This window comes from Rhopilema esculentum, chromosome 2 (genome assembly GCF_057945365.1).
Source record: "Rhopilema esculentum isolate cy_ngs chromosome 2, ASM5794536v1, whole genome shotgun sequence".
Taxonomy (NCBI): Eukaryota; Metazoa; Cnidaria; class Scyphozoa; order Rhizostomeae; family Rhizostomatidae; genus Rhopilema; species Rhopilema esculentum.
In genome coordinates this window covers 1,567,932-1,583,912 of record NC_142816.1, presented here as the reverse complement: position 1 = coordinate 1,583,912, position 15,981 = coordinate 1,567,932, and the positions used below count along the sequence as shown (strand labels likewise).

Genomic DNA, 15,981 nt, shown 5'->3' with positions numbered 1-15,981 from the left:
TTCATCTTTTTACTTTTCACTTTATAACCATAGATATCCACCCCAATTTTAGGTTGTCTACCGGGTTATCACAAGCCAATTCATGACATGCCTTGCATTGTATATATAACAACATAAATGTAGGGAATGAAAATGGCAGATATTTCGCGCATTGCTAATCAAGAAAAGATTGAATTTACAAGAAAAGCTAAGAATAAAAGGCTATTTTCTAAAGCTGGATATCATTTTTTTGTCCTTCCTAACTGTCATAAAATATCATCACTAATTTGAGTTGCTGGAAAATAAAATTGACGCAAAATCTCCAGGCAGCAAGTATGGCAGTCACACCCTGCTTCTACCTTTTCCTCAAATGCCAAGACATCTTCGTTAAGCCAATGTAATTATAAATATTCCAATTTTACTATCTGGAAATGAATAGAAACGAAAAATTTCTGCCTCTCTTGATTTTGCTAAAACAGTGTGGTATGCAACAGCACAATCCGCTGTACACACTATTCTCCTTGAATAAGTTTAAAGAGGCCTACTAGCTTCGCCAATACCAGCCAGCTTCAACGTATTTACAATCTTCAATGGCTGCTGTTTGTGTCAAACTGCTGATGCCCGGTCAAGAGTTTTAATAAAAACTAGAACTACCATTTTCTTGAAAAATTTGCTCATTTTCCATGCTATTTTCATTTTTCGATAGCGAGTATGAAGATTGACTGGTGAAATATGTCAATTAAGGAAAACGTAAACAAAGTGAGACGCCTATTACTCCAGCTACCACAATGCATTGCGCGTTATTGTCAAATGACGCCATTAAGCACATGGTCTGTCTATTGAGGGATCCTTCTAAAACCCCTCACATGCAAAACGATATATGCATGCGATACTTTGCCCAATATTGAATGAAAAATTGTCAAAACTCATACGCAATGTGTTTTAGTAAAATATTGTTTTACTGAGGATAATTCTATACACTGACTCAATGAAGCTCTTTTAATTAATGATAATTAATTTTTGCAATTACAAAGAATAAATCACTGCTTACACTCACAAGCAAAAAGGTTTTTGCCGCTTTAGAAATGTTCATCCGATTTACAGAAAGCACAATTCTGATTTTTAAAAAACTTAAGAAATTATCATTTAAAAAATATAGTCAAACGTGATAATAAAGGTCCAAATAGTATAATTGCTCTGCGAAGTTACTTTCTTTGCATAAGTAACGCTAAAAGGCATATAGTATCGAAAGGTACGTCGGGGTCACGGTAAACCCGAGTAAGCTTTGAACAACAATACCCGAACATACACAGATATTTTATTACAGCTTGTGAAGATAGTAACTTACAAGCGTTTTTCTCTTCTTCTTATGATTTCGTCTTTACTAGCTGTTTAGGTTTCTAAAATGTAAAACAGTTACATGTTTAACACATATAAGAATCAAACTTTATTCATTGACTTTACTATTTGAACATCGTTCATTGCACATGGCTACAAAGTATAGAAGATATAAGCTTAGAAGAGTGCTTTGGATTGGATTACAGTTTCTTGATGACCACCTCAAGCTTATTTACTGGTGGGGAGACGAATCTAGATTCCTGTTGTTTCGGGCTATTTCTAAACCAATAGAAAAATGCATTATATGCATATGGGCATTAGGGCGACAGCTTGATGAACAAAATTACATCTTATAGGGTTTCAGAGTACGTTATCAAACATTATTTCAGATCAAATTAGCACCATATGGACAAGAGTTTTTTTCTAAATCGTGAACAATATTTCTCCAAATTTTCTTCGTCCTTTGATTCGAGTTCACTGTGAATTATTCCAAAAATGGAGAAATACGTTCCAGACATAAATATGGATTCTGCGATGCTGCTTCCTGCTTTGTCAGCAGTTCGCTAAAATAACTTCACCGATGACAACTGTGCTGGTGAATAAGATGGAAAAAATGAAAGTCCACGGACCTTAGAACCGATGCTGGTTTGACTCCCTAACAAGTAGAGGTTTGCCTATACAGCATCGAGCAGCCTTTTAATCCCAGACTCCCCCCTCCTATCTTTTTCAGACTCATGAGAATAAAAGGAAGAAAGTCGCATTTGAGCCTTACAAACGAAACATCAAAAGCTTGACGTTCGCACCTAGTGTAATATATCCTGGTATCCAGTTGTCTGAATTAAGCATGAAGCTCAGAGCCGTAACTCTGAATTTTCCTAGTTCAAATGCCAAAATGAGTCCAGCATATATGGCATCGAATAGTCCACCATCAATAGAAATAATTTCTTTCAAATAATCAGGTAGTCAAAGACATCATTTAAGATATTTTTGAGGACGGAAAAGCATTGTCAGCTCAAATGAAAAACCTTTGCTTTTTTGATCTTTTTCTTCAAAGCTTCTACATCAATCTCAAGCTTATTATCTGCAAAAAAGAGTTCAATTCATTAACATTTGCTTCGAGCAAATTCAAGTAAACCTTTCGATAAAGAGGTAATAGCTGTAAAAAAAGGGAACAGAATTTCTTTATCGGTCATATAACAAATTATAATGAGGGTGCAAGACAGTTTCTTAAACAAACCAGGGGAAAATGCAGCCCTTCGTTCAAAGGACATTGTTAACAGAACTTTACCATCGGGATTAACTCATAAGGACATTTTGAACAAAGTAAAATACTCGAGCAAAACTTCTGTAATAGGAAAGACCGATCTGTGTCACTTTGTCGTATTATTTTGTTGAATTATACTTTAGTCGTTACCAATCCCCCTTATAGCAACACAAACTGGAAACAGAATGTCATTACAGTTTCGAAATGAAACGTCATTAAAGAGCATTAGGAAATACCTCTTAAAATAAGTTGAATCTTAAGCAAAGTGGCAGGGATACAGCAATCAAAAGAACTGTGTTCTGCTAACAAATTACTGCCATGTTTGCCTCGTCGTTACATTTTAGAATCTAGCCAAATTTTAGTGATTTGAAGGGGAAAGATCCTGTTCTAAGGTGTCCAGTTTTAAACACATATAGCTGATTTTGCATATTAAGAGGTATTCAATGGTGCTCTTTCAGATTGTGATGCGTATTCAAATGCAAAAATGGATGACGTCATCATTCAGTTTATGACGTCATCGTTAATTTTATGAAGTCATCAGTCAATGTATCAAAGCATCAAAAAAATCAAAGTAACTTTGGCAGAATTTTAAGGTGTGTCAAGGCTTTGCATATCAATATGTCAATCCATCTCCATCTAACACAGGAATACAGGTTCCGACCCCCATTCTTCCATATTTTAGTAAAACTTGCTGGTGTACAGTCTCCATTTATACTTTAGCTAAATCTGAGTTCACTATCTCAATACCTTCCCAAGATATGCATTTCTAAACATACTTGGCCACACCCTTTAATCTGTTGCCCAACGCCCTAATTCTGCTGACTACAGTTGAATAACTAGAAGGTTGACTTGTCAGTAGTTTCTTGGAAGTTTAAAAGCTCCTGCGCAACCAGCTTGCTCTACATATATACTTTCAAAGCCGGCTTAAAATCATACTGCATGAAAATACCAAATATTGTTTATTTATACTTGCGTAAGAAAACAGCTATCGCAAAGCATGTCGGTTGCGCAAGAGCCTTCGATGCTAAAGCTGTGAACAGGGCTCAATGTGACTTATTCTCTTTAAGTGGAAATGAGTCAAAACAACTGAAGAAATAGGTATTTTACATTCAAACACATTTATAAGTATAGCTGTATAAGTGTGAAAACCTTGCTCGGCGTGCTTTCGCTTTTTCGGCTTCTCTTCTTGTGGAGGAACAAAGGCTTCTTCCCGTATCTTTTGTCTCTCTTTTTCAGCGTTGCCTTGCTTATCCTGTCAGATTTATCATTTAGCTTTTCAAAAATACTCACATGTTATAAAAACATTTTTCATGAAAAGTTTTCAGTTTTCTTAGCATGAAAATGTATACACAGTACATACAGGTAATATCGGGTTTGATATAATATTATATAAGGTAGCATATAATATAAGGTTAAACTTAATAAAAAGTATAGTATAGGGTATTATAGAAGGTATTATATAAAATGTAATAAAAAGAAAGGAATAATATAAGGTTAAACAAGGTTAAATATTAGGTAAAATATAATGCAATAAAAAAATAAAATAATATGTAATAAAATAAAATAAATAAAATAAATTTAAAATAAAATAAAATAAAATAAAATATAAAATAAAATAAAATTTAAAATAAAATAAAATAAAATAAAATATAATATAACATAATATAATATAAAATAATATAATATAATATAATACAAAATAATGTAATATAATATAAAATAATGTAATATAATATAATATAATATAATATAATATAATATAATATGATATAATATGATATAATATAATATAATATAATATGATATAATATAATATAATATAATATAATATAATATAATATAATATAATATAATATAATATAATATAATATAATATAATATAATATAATATAATATAATATAATATAATATAATATAATATAATATAATATAATATAATATAATATAATATAATATAATATAATATAATATAATATAATATAATATAATATAATATAATATAATATAATATAATATAATATAACATAATATAAAATAATATAATATAATACAAAATAATGTTATATAATATAAAATAATGTAATATAATATAATGTAATATAATAAAATATAATATAATATAATATAATATAGTATAAAATAATATAATAAAATATAATATAATATAATATAACAAAATATAATGCTTTTTGATAAAATTAATACCTTCTTTTTTTGGCGTTCTTTTATCTTTTTTTCATCTGCTTTGAGGAAATATTCGCCACTTGCTAGTTGTTTATCAATCTGAAATTGTATATTAAGGTATATTGACGTCAAAATGAGCTAAACTTGAGACTGAGAAACCATTTGATTGTTATCGTCATGGCTGCAATATGAGTTAAAAATGGATGTGTAAACTCAGATTTTTCGGTCCTCCCACACAGAACTGTGCATATACGTCATATGTATGTTAGAGAATATGCTCACCAAGTTTAATAACACAAGAGACTGGTTTGATCGATCGTTTACACTACTTGGCAGCAAAACTAGGCACTGTGGAAATTCATCGTCGATTGGAAACTTGAATCAATAAAAAGTATGCGCTTTACGAATCAAAAACAAAGTACCTTGCTTTCTGTTTGCTGTGGTGGGAATGGTGTGTATTCTTTTTTCTCCTTTATTTTGGTCTTCTTTCTCGGTACATTTTTCGTCTTGAATTTGGGCAAGAATCTGTCCCAAGATTCATTTTTGAGTTTAGGGTCTTTGGCAAGCTCCTTTTTTATCATTAAAATCTGGAAACGCATCGAACAACTTTAATTCATATGTCTTAGCAGAAAATAAAGCTATAAGAAGTATAAGTAAAGAAAGAGGGTCCTGTCATTAGAACTATAATAACTTCGCAAGGATGTGCTTCCACCCGCAACACGAAATCATATGAGGCGTGTTTAACTCGAAATCAATTTGATTTTCGAGTTAATGAAAGAAATTGAACACAAACGCCAATTTAAGAAAGGCTTGCACTTAAAGGCCCTTGCGCAACCGGCATGCTTAGCGGCAGTTGTTTTGAGAAATTGACTGTGTTTCGTTTTTTCATGCAGTACGATTTTAGGCCGGTCTTTTGAATTAAAGTCGCAAAGCGTGCCGGTTGCACATGAGCCTCTAGGCAGAGACAGGAAAACATCTTGTGACTGGGAGGTTAACAACTTTTCTGGCCTTTATGAGCTTTGAAATCTGTTGATAATTGGTTTCACAGGCATCAAATTATTCAGTCTTTACATACAAACTTATGAGAACTACATATTATTCAGTCTAAACCACTTTTATGTGGCTCGGCTATTTCTTTCGCAGTAGGCATAGTCCTATTGCATAAGCAAACTTATCAAGAAAAATTCTTTTTGTTTACGATAATGTGATCTTGGTAAATGTATTTGAATATCAACTGAGCAAATCACGAAAATTGAACAAAAGAAGAAACGTGGTTGCAAGCGAATGCTTGATATGTGCTGAGAAAGACAGATGTCCACATGCAATGAACTTTAATCAAACAGTTCATTTACCTTGATATTGTAGACGGGGTGTATGTTTTTCATCGTATCTTCCACAACTTTTCTCACCTGCAAATTGACTCTTAATTAGTCATGTTGTTGAAAAAAGGCAAAAAGCACAATGAAGTCTTGGTGTGGCAGCCTTTCAATTATTAACACTTGAACAGTTCGTCAAAATGATTGCTGGCTTACAAAATAAAAAAAGCTGAAACATTGTTGCTGGCACAAAAATTCATGGAAATAAACTTACATTTGGGTACTTAACGATGCCAAAATGCAAGAGCAAAATTACTTGGAATAACTTCCAAATCCAAAGATCTATTTTTTTTCTCTTTCATTGGTTAGAACAAATAACAAACCTGCTTCAAGCCTTTGTGTGAACCAATGACTGATACAGTTCCTCCTTGCACCAGTACATAACAATTGGTCAACAATTCTAGAGCCTTTAGCAAAAAAAATAATGAATTCATTCTTCAGAACTGAGGAGTAAGAAAGTAGATCTCTACACTTAAAACATTTGGGTCACTGGGTGCGAAGAGAGACGTTCCTAACCTTTACAGGCTTTCTCCAGTGCTTGAAATAGTGTCTTAATAAGAGGGGGCGGAAACCGATTTCTAAATAACATAGGGAACTTCTGCCGTTAAAATCCTTTAACTCTGTAAATCGAAAGTTTTATCATAAAAAGGGATTCAGATTTCGGAAATCGCAGCTTGTTAATAAAAAGGGATTCATTGCAACTGAATATAGCAAACAATAATCGGAAAAACAATTGAAACGGGCACCTAAAAAGCGAAATGGAGCCTCTGAACAACATGAAGTAATTTAAAGAAGTACATTTGGCTACTGTACATTTGAAGATCTTCTGTAAACTCCTTTTGTCGTTTAGTTTCGATGTAAAGAAGAACCGAAACAGGACAGTTAATTCATTATATCTGGGGGACGTCTCTTTTTAGGAAGCATAAGCTTCATGATACAGGTTTAGAGACAAAAATTACTCCCAAAGTCGAAAAACAGTTTATTAAAGCACCTTGAACAATCATCACATGAACAACTGGGTGTGTCATTGACTGTTTAAACGTACTCACAACTCTGATGTAATTGATCGCGAAGAATAATTGAAGGAGAAAGATTCAACAAGAAAAACGTCCCCCCCCCCCCTAGATACAAATAAAATCCCCACAAAGTTATTAGAGGGCCACCTTATGATAAAGAACATGATATCTAGTTGATAAAATAATTTTCAACAAAAAAGTTATTGCAAACATCAAACAGACAACAATATCTAAAACTGCAGAACAAAGCTACACACAAATAAAGATATAAGAAAAATTATTAATCAACCGGGCTTGCTAGAAAATAAACAATCTCTTCGTAGTACAAAACTTTAAAATAGCTTTGAAAAAAGCAAAAATTTGAGTATACTGAAAATTTTCGTCTGACACTCTTCAGAGAATATAAAACGTCAGAACACAGACCAGAATTACATTTCTTGGATTATATTTCCGTATATATTTCCTACCGGGGAGTTTTCGGTCTGTGTTTTGATGTTTTATACTCTGAAGAGCGTCAGACTAAAAGCTTCAGCATACTGTAATGTTTACTTTCTTCAAAGTCATTTGAAACATAAACCTAAAGCAAATAAAGAAACTAATACATTAGAAGCAGTTTATTACGCTGGACTTTCTTTCATTCGTTTTTGCCTAATATTATAATCTCAGACAGACGGTGATAGGATTTTGCACCCGACAGTCACCCGCAAGCCCCAGTTCACGTTTTCATGTTTCCGTGTCTTAAGTCCACATGCACTAATTAGATGCAAATTTCCAGTGATGGATTAAGACCTTTGTCAATCAGCAGGGGCTAAAAGTGTTGATCAGTATTCTACGATGACCTTGTCAATGAAGTAGTTCGAAGAAAAACGTGAACTTTGCGAAAAAGATATTAAAGTTTAACAGCCAACAAACTCATACCTTCAGAGTGGCACCGTTCGGTCCGATCAGCCTTTGTCTACGCTTAACAAACCGCTCTCTATTTCTCACTGTATTTTTTATCTTTATAACATCGCATGTGACGTCATCTTCTAGTACCCTGCATGCCTGGCGAAATGAAAAAAATGGCCTAAATTGTAAAGGGAACAAAGCAGAATATTCTTCAACAACAGAATGTCTGAATTTGTTATAAGTTCAACAATCGTAAACGAGATGTTTTTTTAAAACCTTCATCACACCTAATTTTTCCTATCTGTTTACAAATTGCGAAAAATGCAAGAGATGACACAGCTTTAAAGAGCAGTTTGGGCAGTGGACTGCATTGTCTGGTTCAGTTTCTGCTTTTGCTCATCAACAGTTGTATGTTGAAGGACAGTTACGACGTAAGAAGGAACTTCACCTGTTCAAATGGGACACTTCTGGCAAGCAGCTTGATCACATCTCTTGCATTGATGATTGAATATGGATCCCAAGTCTTTCTTGTAGTTGCAACAGTCATACTACCTTCAATCAAGTCTAATGTGCATTTAATGCCCTAAATGAGGAGAGAATATTAAACAGTTTTTATTTCACCTTGAGATGCCTCAAGTATATCAATCTTAGGATAACCAAACGAGAAATATAGAAACAGTATGCACTCAATTCTCAAAAAACCGATGTTTCCGTGAATTTGCCAATATGAAATTCTTAACTCCTTTTTTAAACCAACCAAAAAATTGTCCTTAAGTCAAGAAATTTTCCCTCATTAAACATAAAGGTGATAATACTAAGAGACGATTATGATAAATGCAATTGAATTACAATCAATCAAAATTAAAAAACAGCTCTATATACCATTAGATGTTTGGGGCCAAGACAACAGAAATAAAATTCATGGTTTTATTGACGTCACGATGGGTTCCATTTTTCTATTTGCCCCAGGCCCCTGAAAAGCTCCTGACAGCCCTTTGTTTCAATGAATATATCAATATCAAAAATAAATTTCAGTTAGAATTGACAACAAATATAAGAACAGGTTAGATTAAGTAGCTTCAAAAAATCTGTAAAAATTGATTTATCTAGAATTAACTATAAATTAACAGGCTTTTGGTAAGAAAGCCAAAAATTCAACTGTTTTTTTATTATATTTGTATAGCCCATGCAGAGAGCTAGCACGGCAAAGCACTTTAAACGTTTAACTTTATTGTTGGATGATGCAAAGAAGTTGTTCTTAGCAGAAACCATATCTTAGATTTAAGCAACACAGTGTCTGGAAATTATGCAAATATATATTTATGCAATTTTTTCAATGAAGAATCCATTTTTAGAAGCAAACGATTTAAGGAAAACACAGTCTAAATTTTCAAATCCGAGAATCAGCACACACTTGTGAGCCTCTTAGATAATCGTAGCCTTGCTGATAAAGCTACTTAAATGCTAAACCAGGTGCACCTGTACGAGTTTTCAAGAACAAAAACAATTTTCTAACAGCAAGAAGCTTCTTAACATATGGAAAACACATGATCGCCAGAAAAAAGAAAATTGTTAAAGAAATTTTTCAGTAAACTGAGATAAATGTTTAAAAGTGCTATAAAGCTTCTCAAAAAAAAATAGATAATCGCTTTGAAAACGCAAATATTTGAGTAAACTAAAGCTTTTCGTCTGACACTCCTCAAAGTTTAAAACGTCAGAACATAGATCGAAAACTAGCTCGATCTATGTTCTGACGTTTTAAACTCTGAACCGTGTCAGACGAAAAGCTTTAGTTTACTCAAATGTTAGCTTTTTTCAAAGCCATTTTCAAGTTTTGTACCACCAAAAGATTTTTTAAATAGATAATCGATCAAATTTTAGTTCAAAACAAAATTCGGTTCGGATGATGTTGCGAAAACTACATGTAACCAAAATAAAAGATATATTTTTGTATGCAATAGCTGAGTTATGGTAAACATTTTCTGGACGAAAACATCCAATTTTTCGACTTCTTCGCATTTTAGTAGCTGAACTCTAAGACAAACAATGATAACATGTTTCAAAATATTAAAAAAAATCTGAAAATGGTGGAAATCGCATGTAAATAAAGGTTTCCCCTAGCTACAAGAACATCCCGCGTCCATACATCTAATGTACGGTTGTGTTTATCTAAAGACGGTAATTGATCATAAAATTGAATAAATTGGCCCGAATTAAAATGTCGTTTGTGTACTTCAGAGTGCGAACGGTAAAATCCTATTTTTAGGACTCAAAATTTCTCCAGATAAAAGTACGAAAAAGCTATTCTGTACCCATGGAATCCATTCAATGGCTCCAAATTTGCACATAGCCAGGACAGAATTCAGGCATGCAAAGCGTGCCTCAAAAATTTCTTTTCTTTGATCCATCTTTTATAGCCATAAAAACTATGTGCAATTTTGATACGTTTTTGATTCAAGGAGAGGAGGAGTTTGAAAAATCAAAGATGCACAGATTTTTTTAGCTCAAAAGCAAGGATAGCTTTTTAAGGTGGTAAACTCTTTGAAGTACTAAAGTTTCCTGGGAAGTATCATTTTACAATATTTCCCAAATATTTCTATATGATTACAATCATCAAATTCTTATGAATCGAATGACAGATGGTTTTATCAGATTCCCTCAACAGTTTAGTTTTCAGAGAGAGAAAACCAAATATCTTGTTAGAAACGTCAACCACAACCATTTGTCCCAAAACATTGTAATAATTAAAGTTATTCAAACAGCAGCTTGAATTAATCAGAGGAAGTGCTGTGGCTGTTGTTAGAAATCTATAGCTTATAGAAGTGAGCAGACTTACATGTTCTTTAAGCTTCTCTGTTACCAGTGGCCAGACTTCTTGCAAATATTTTTCTCTATACTTTGGAAAAAGGGTTGCAAATGCTGATTCTTCGAGAAGACCATGTGGGTTATCTTCTTTTGTAAATGCCTCTTCTTTCCAGTGGTCTATTCCCTCATGGTCCCAAGCTTAAATAGAAATTTGTTGATGCATATTTATGCTACTTCACACACATCATATGAGAATGGTAAAATCAAAAACTGTAGCATACATCAATACATTTTCAACTTGAAGAATTAATTGAGACACAGAACAGGACGGTTCAGCATTGCAAGTCTAAGTTTCATGCTTAAAGACAGATGTCCCCTATTGTGTTCAAGTTTGTTTTCAGAGGAGTGAAATTCAAGCACCGTTGAGCTCGATCGATAGTTAAACGATTTGAGCCAATCAGAGACAAATTTGATTCCAGAGCTTTTGAATCAAATGGCTGTGTCACTGTTATAGTGAAGCTGTGACTAGAAAAATTTGGTTCCCTGTTTGGTATCTGCGACCGATAAGTCAACAGGGAAAAGAAATGCTTCCATTATCATCATTCAATTCCATTGATTGAATCTTATTGCCACTTCCAATAGCCTTTTTGCTCGCAGTTTCAAATGTCAACCAATGCCGCAGCTAGGCCAGCCAAAGCGAGCAGCATAATCCATTAAGGCAGGACAAGCTTTTGTTCATATTAGCCAATCATAGAGGGACAGGTCGCCTTTAACATAATCATCAGGCAAATGTCACCTGATAATCGCACTAGGCCTGAGACAGGGAGTCATAACTTAGTCCCATTGCATATTTAATGTCAGATCAGTAAAACAGTAATTTTCATCAGTAATTTTGACCCAAAATATACACATTCGATTTAGAGAAATTTTGACCATGCTTGATAGGAATAAATGATTAAAACCAAAATAGCATTTGATCTTTACAGACAAACTCTAGCAGGAAAAATCTATCCTTAAGAAGCCCATGACATTATGTTTTACCATGGAACACAAATTTGACAATTTTTCTCAGGCCTTGCTTTAAGCAAAATGAAGGTGCATCTTGAAACAAGCTCTTAAGAAACTTGAGCAGCTCTATTTCACACCTCTAAATAAAATTGCCTTAAAAAAAATCTTTGAGAGGAGTGCAAAATGTTGCATAGAACAGAAGCAATAGCAAATTAGAAATCGGATCCTTTTTGGCACTGATAATGTGGATTAAGCTCCCTTAGAACTACATCCCTGGGCCCTGGGTATGATATTGGGTGCTATTTATCTGCATACAGTATCTTTTTATGTCATATACATATACATAATACATTTTCAAACATTTGCATTTTTTCTTCTCAGTGGAGAGGTATGAAACGTTTTGCGTGCAAATGGGAATGATGCTTTTTAAGATATCATTGCACGTTGATATTAAAACACTTGATCATGTTGATCAAACTTAAAATTATTGCATTAATATCATTGCATTAAAACATGATCAAAATTATTTTGCTTTGAAGCAATATTGTTTACATTTTCAGGCACTTATTAAATTGCTATCCATTTCAAGCAACACCTGCTCAGGCCAAAACGTATAAATATTTAAACTTTAAATAAGTATTAAAATTTAATTTAAAGGTTGATTACTGCAATAGCTGTTTGAGCTGTAAAAATGCCCAAAGAAAAGTTACATAATGTTGATGAAAAGGTAAATTTGAATGGAATTGCTGTTTAGGACTACATCTGTTACAAATGACTATTAAAACTAGACTTAAATGCCAGAACAACTTGTATGAGCCACCCCAACTGACTGCAACGTTCGTGCATATATAAACATATTTAATGGCAGGTGTGTGACTGTGACAGGCACCAGCTGACTCAGACACGTGTATTGCTTTGTACTGATCAAGGACTGCACCAGTCTTATAAAAAATTAAATACATATACTTCCATAAATCTGCTGAGTGAACTGACAACTCACTAAAAAAAATTGTTAAAGATATTTTTTCAAATACAGGCTCTCGAGACTGGGCTTTTTAAGTTGGTATTAGCAAACATTTTTCTCCCTAGGACAGTTTTGGAAAAACATTACATGTTCATCCAATGGTAAACTAGTACACAAGTAAGAATGAGCCATTGCCTAAAATACTACAGTTTACTTGCCATTTGGGTACATGTAAATGTTGCTTTGGCACTGGAAATAGATCCAAGGTTGATTGAATCAACATGCTAGATAGTTTGTTTCAAGTGTAGAGGGCCTGTTAAATGTCAATTCATAGACTGTCTTTACATTACCCTAGGCAAAGGATTTGATAGGCAAAGCTCACACACAAACTTTCAGAGGTTAAGGTTGACAAAAGTGATGCTGCTCAAATTTGCAAAGTCTTGACAATATCCAGGATCTCGTAACTTAAATTCTCTAGCTCCTTTATGCATTTTACTTTATTCAAACCATGACAAATATTGCACCAAAATCAAAAGAAAAAATTTCAGAGTATGTTCTGGATATGGTTTTGTTAAAATGGCACTTTTATTGCATGTAGTTCCGTGTAAGTTTTTATATGACTGGGTTATATGTAAGTTATCTAGTAGCTTGTAATATCATGGTAATCTTGGGTAAGCATAAAACACTCTAGCTATGCCTTTTATCGCACCAACAGAGCCATTTTGATAATTGTTTCCCTATTCCTTTAATTTCCTATTAGTTTTTATCCAAACTAATTGTTTAATTTTTTCCTTTGTGTCATCTTGATATCATTCCAGGGACATTATCAGTTGAAATCTCCTATGCTTGTTGTTAAACTATAATGTTTTCAAGAAACTTTTTCTAAAATTCCATAAAAATTATTTGGCTTATAAAACTTAAACCACTTTTACAAACACTCATACATACAAGTATTTTCACTCTCAGGCCTTCACAAAAATTTTAAGGTCTAAACTTCATGGAACACACACCACTGTACCCCTTGATGTCTCAAGGTGCGTGATTACTAGCACGCCAGTAGATTTCATATTTCCAGGACTGAAAGTGGGAGGTCAACACTGTTAAAGCATGGTAACAAGAAAGAAAACAATCTTGGTTAATTCATTAGAAGAACTTGAAACTACTCACGCTTATCTTTTCTGTGCTTGTGCTTTTTGCTCTTCAGAGTGCTGACATCTAAAGGCAAAAGAAAATTGATAACTTCTCTGGTTGACATAAATTAAAACATGGCATTACGCAGATTGTTCAGTTATTTTTGACAAGCTCTGCTTGTCTTTCCTTGTATACTTTTAGAAAAGCAGATAAATTCCTTGTTTGGTCTAAATCAAAATCATTGCTTATTGGTATTTAAATCATTGCTTAACGACAAATTGGAGAAGTGAAAATAACATCTTAACTTCCTTATGCTGATTCTTTCTAGTCAACTGCAGAAACAATTGGAAGGGAACTCAAAATAGACATAGGGTTCAAAGCAATTCCCAAGAAAACCTATTGAGTCCTTGGAGGAGCTTCATAAAATTGATGAAAAAACAGTGAACAAACAAGCAAAGAAAAAAGTTGAACACCAAATGAAACTGTTATCTGGAATCACACAACTAGGACTTTCAGAACCAATCCATGCTGTTTATCCAAAGGGCCTCAGAACTTGTAGTTTCAGGGCAGCTTTATCAAATAATATAAGTGGCTAGAGTACAATGTGGAGCATTTCGACCTCTCTTATAACGTGCCCTTGCAAATTTGTTTGGTTATTTTTTCTTTACTTTAATAATTTTTGCTTTTGAGTTTGTAAGCAATTGCATTATGGCTAGCATTGCAGATTAGGTAAAGCATACAGAATATGCATGTCTTTTATACAATAAAACTCTGTGACCAATAACAACAGAATGATAGATAAATCATTTTATTTCTATGAAGATTTTTATCAGTTTTACAGTACTTTCACAACCTTATTTTCAACAATTTTCAAATAGACAATCTTAAGTTAAACTTTGCCAGATTTCAGAAATAAGTGCCCTGAGATTTATTGAGAAATTCAAGATTTGGTGCATTCTAGGTCATTTTAGGTGTTGTGTCTCAACAAATTACCACCTTTGGGGATGAGGCAGTCTAAAATACATAAACAAACCATCGTTTCTAAAAGACTTCCCACTCCAAGAACAGGCTGAGCACCCCATGAACAACCTAAGAACAAGCCAAAAACCTCAAACCCACAAACGACTGAATACCGTTTAGAACACATCAAAATTGGCATATGATTCGAAAAACATATTGGTCAATCATTTAAAATTAATTTTGGGACGGGAAAGGGACTGATAAGTCTAATGCACTTTCAAACATTTTCTGGGACCAATGATCACGATTCCCGTGGTCCAATTTTTTCCATCCCTGAGTTGCTGATCTGATGCTAATTCTTACTGAAGCATCATAATCATTTACTTCACTATCAAAATTCACATTTCCAAGACACAAATTACATCTGATTTAATCGGGAGGAGATCTCTACTTAAAGTACTTGATACAGTATGTTTAGAAAATCAGGAATCTTGACATTTCACAGAGATACGAAGAACTGACTAGAGTAATTATTATCTTGAATTACCTTGATCATTGCCGTTCTCCTCCGCCATTTTCCTCTCACAATGCACGTGGGCGCCATCTACCAGTGGACTCGATGTAATATCTTAAAACGAGACCAGATGCTTTGGTTTGGTAAATCGCAACCCCCTTAGATAAGTCCTCGATTAAGCCCCCACCCTCTATTAAGCCACCCCTTCGAATAAGCTCCAACCCCCTCGAATAAGCCAAAATTATTTATTGTGGAAAAAGCCCCCAGCTTCGAATAAGCCCCCATAGGAGATTTATCGATTTTAAGAAAAAAACAATAAATCGTTTATCTGTCTCACACTAAATCTGCGCGCAGGCTACCAACTCATTGGTCAGTTTGAAAAAATATAACTGTATTTGCTACTTTCAAATTCTTTTCCTTCAGACTTTATATCAAAATTATACAATTTGTCTATCTTTTCGATTGATTTTTCGACGAGAGTTGTTACAGCTCCCATATATTATTTAGAGGGCACAATTATTCCCACCACGTGTTTTTGCGTGGCCATTACTTTA

General features: G+C 33.5%; 1 protein-coding gene across 1 annotated transcript; it reads right to left on the bottom strand.

Moving 5' to 3' along the window:
* Window positions 1-919: 919 nt before the first annotated feature.
* On the bottom strand, window positions 920-15,542 carry LOC135695715 (KRR1 small subunit processome component homolog). Its single transcript, XM_065214890.2, has 12 exons — window positions 15,461-15,542; window positions 13,990-14,037; window positions 10,882-11,048; window positions 8,494-8,628; window positions 8,076-8,201; window positions 6,465-6,548; window positions 6,118-6,174; window positions 5,188-5,352; window positions 4,787-4,864; window positions 3,731-3,833; window positions 2,343-2,398; window positions 920-1,379 (listed from the first exon to the last, which is right to left on the bottom strand). The coding sequence occupies exons 1-12, from the start codon at window positions 15,486-15,488 to the stop codon at window positions 1,347-1,349; spliced, it is 1,080 nt and encodes a 359-aa protein (XP_065070962.2). The 5' UTR covers window positions 15,489-15,542; the 3' UTR covers window positions 920-1,346.
* Window positions 15,543-15,981: the final 439 nt, after the last annotated feature.

Bases quoted from the DNA above. Each gene is read 5' to 3' on its own strand.
- LOC135695715 (XM_065214890.2), bottom strand. From the start codon at position 15,488: ATGGCGGAGGAGAACGGCAATGATCAAG. The intron at 14,038-15,460 runs GTAATTCAAGAT...TTTTGCCTTTAG, and splicing joins GGAGAACGGCAATGATCAAG to ATGTCAGCACTCTGAAGAGC. The intron at 5,353-6,117 runs GTAAATGAACTG...ATGCGTTTCCAG, and splicing joins ACCCCGTCTACAATATCAAG to ATTTTAATGATAAAAAAGGA.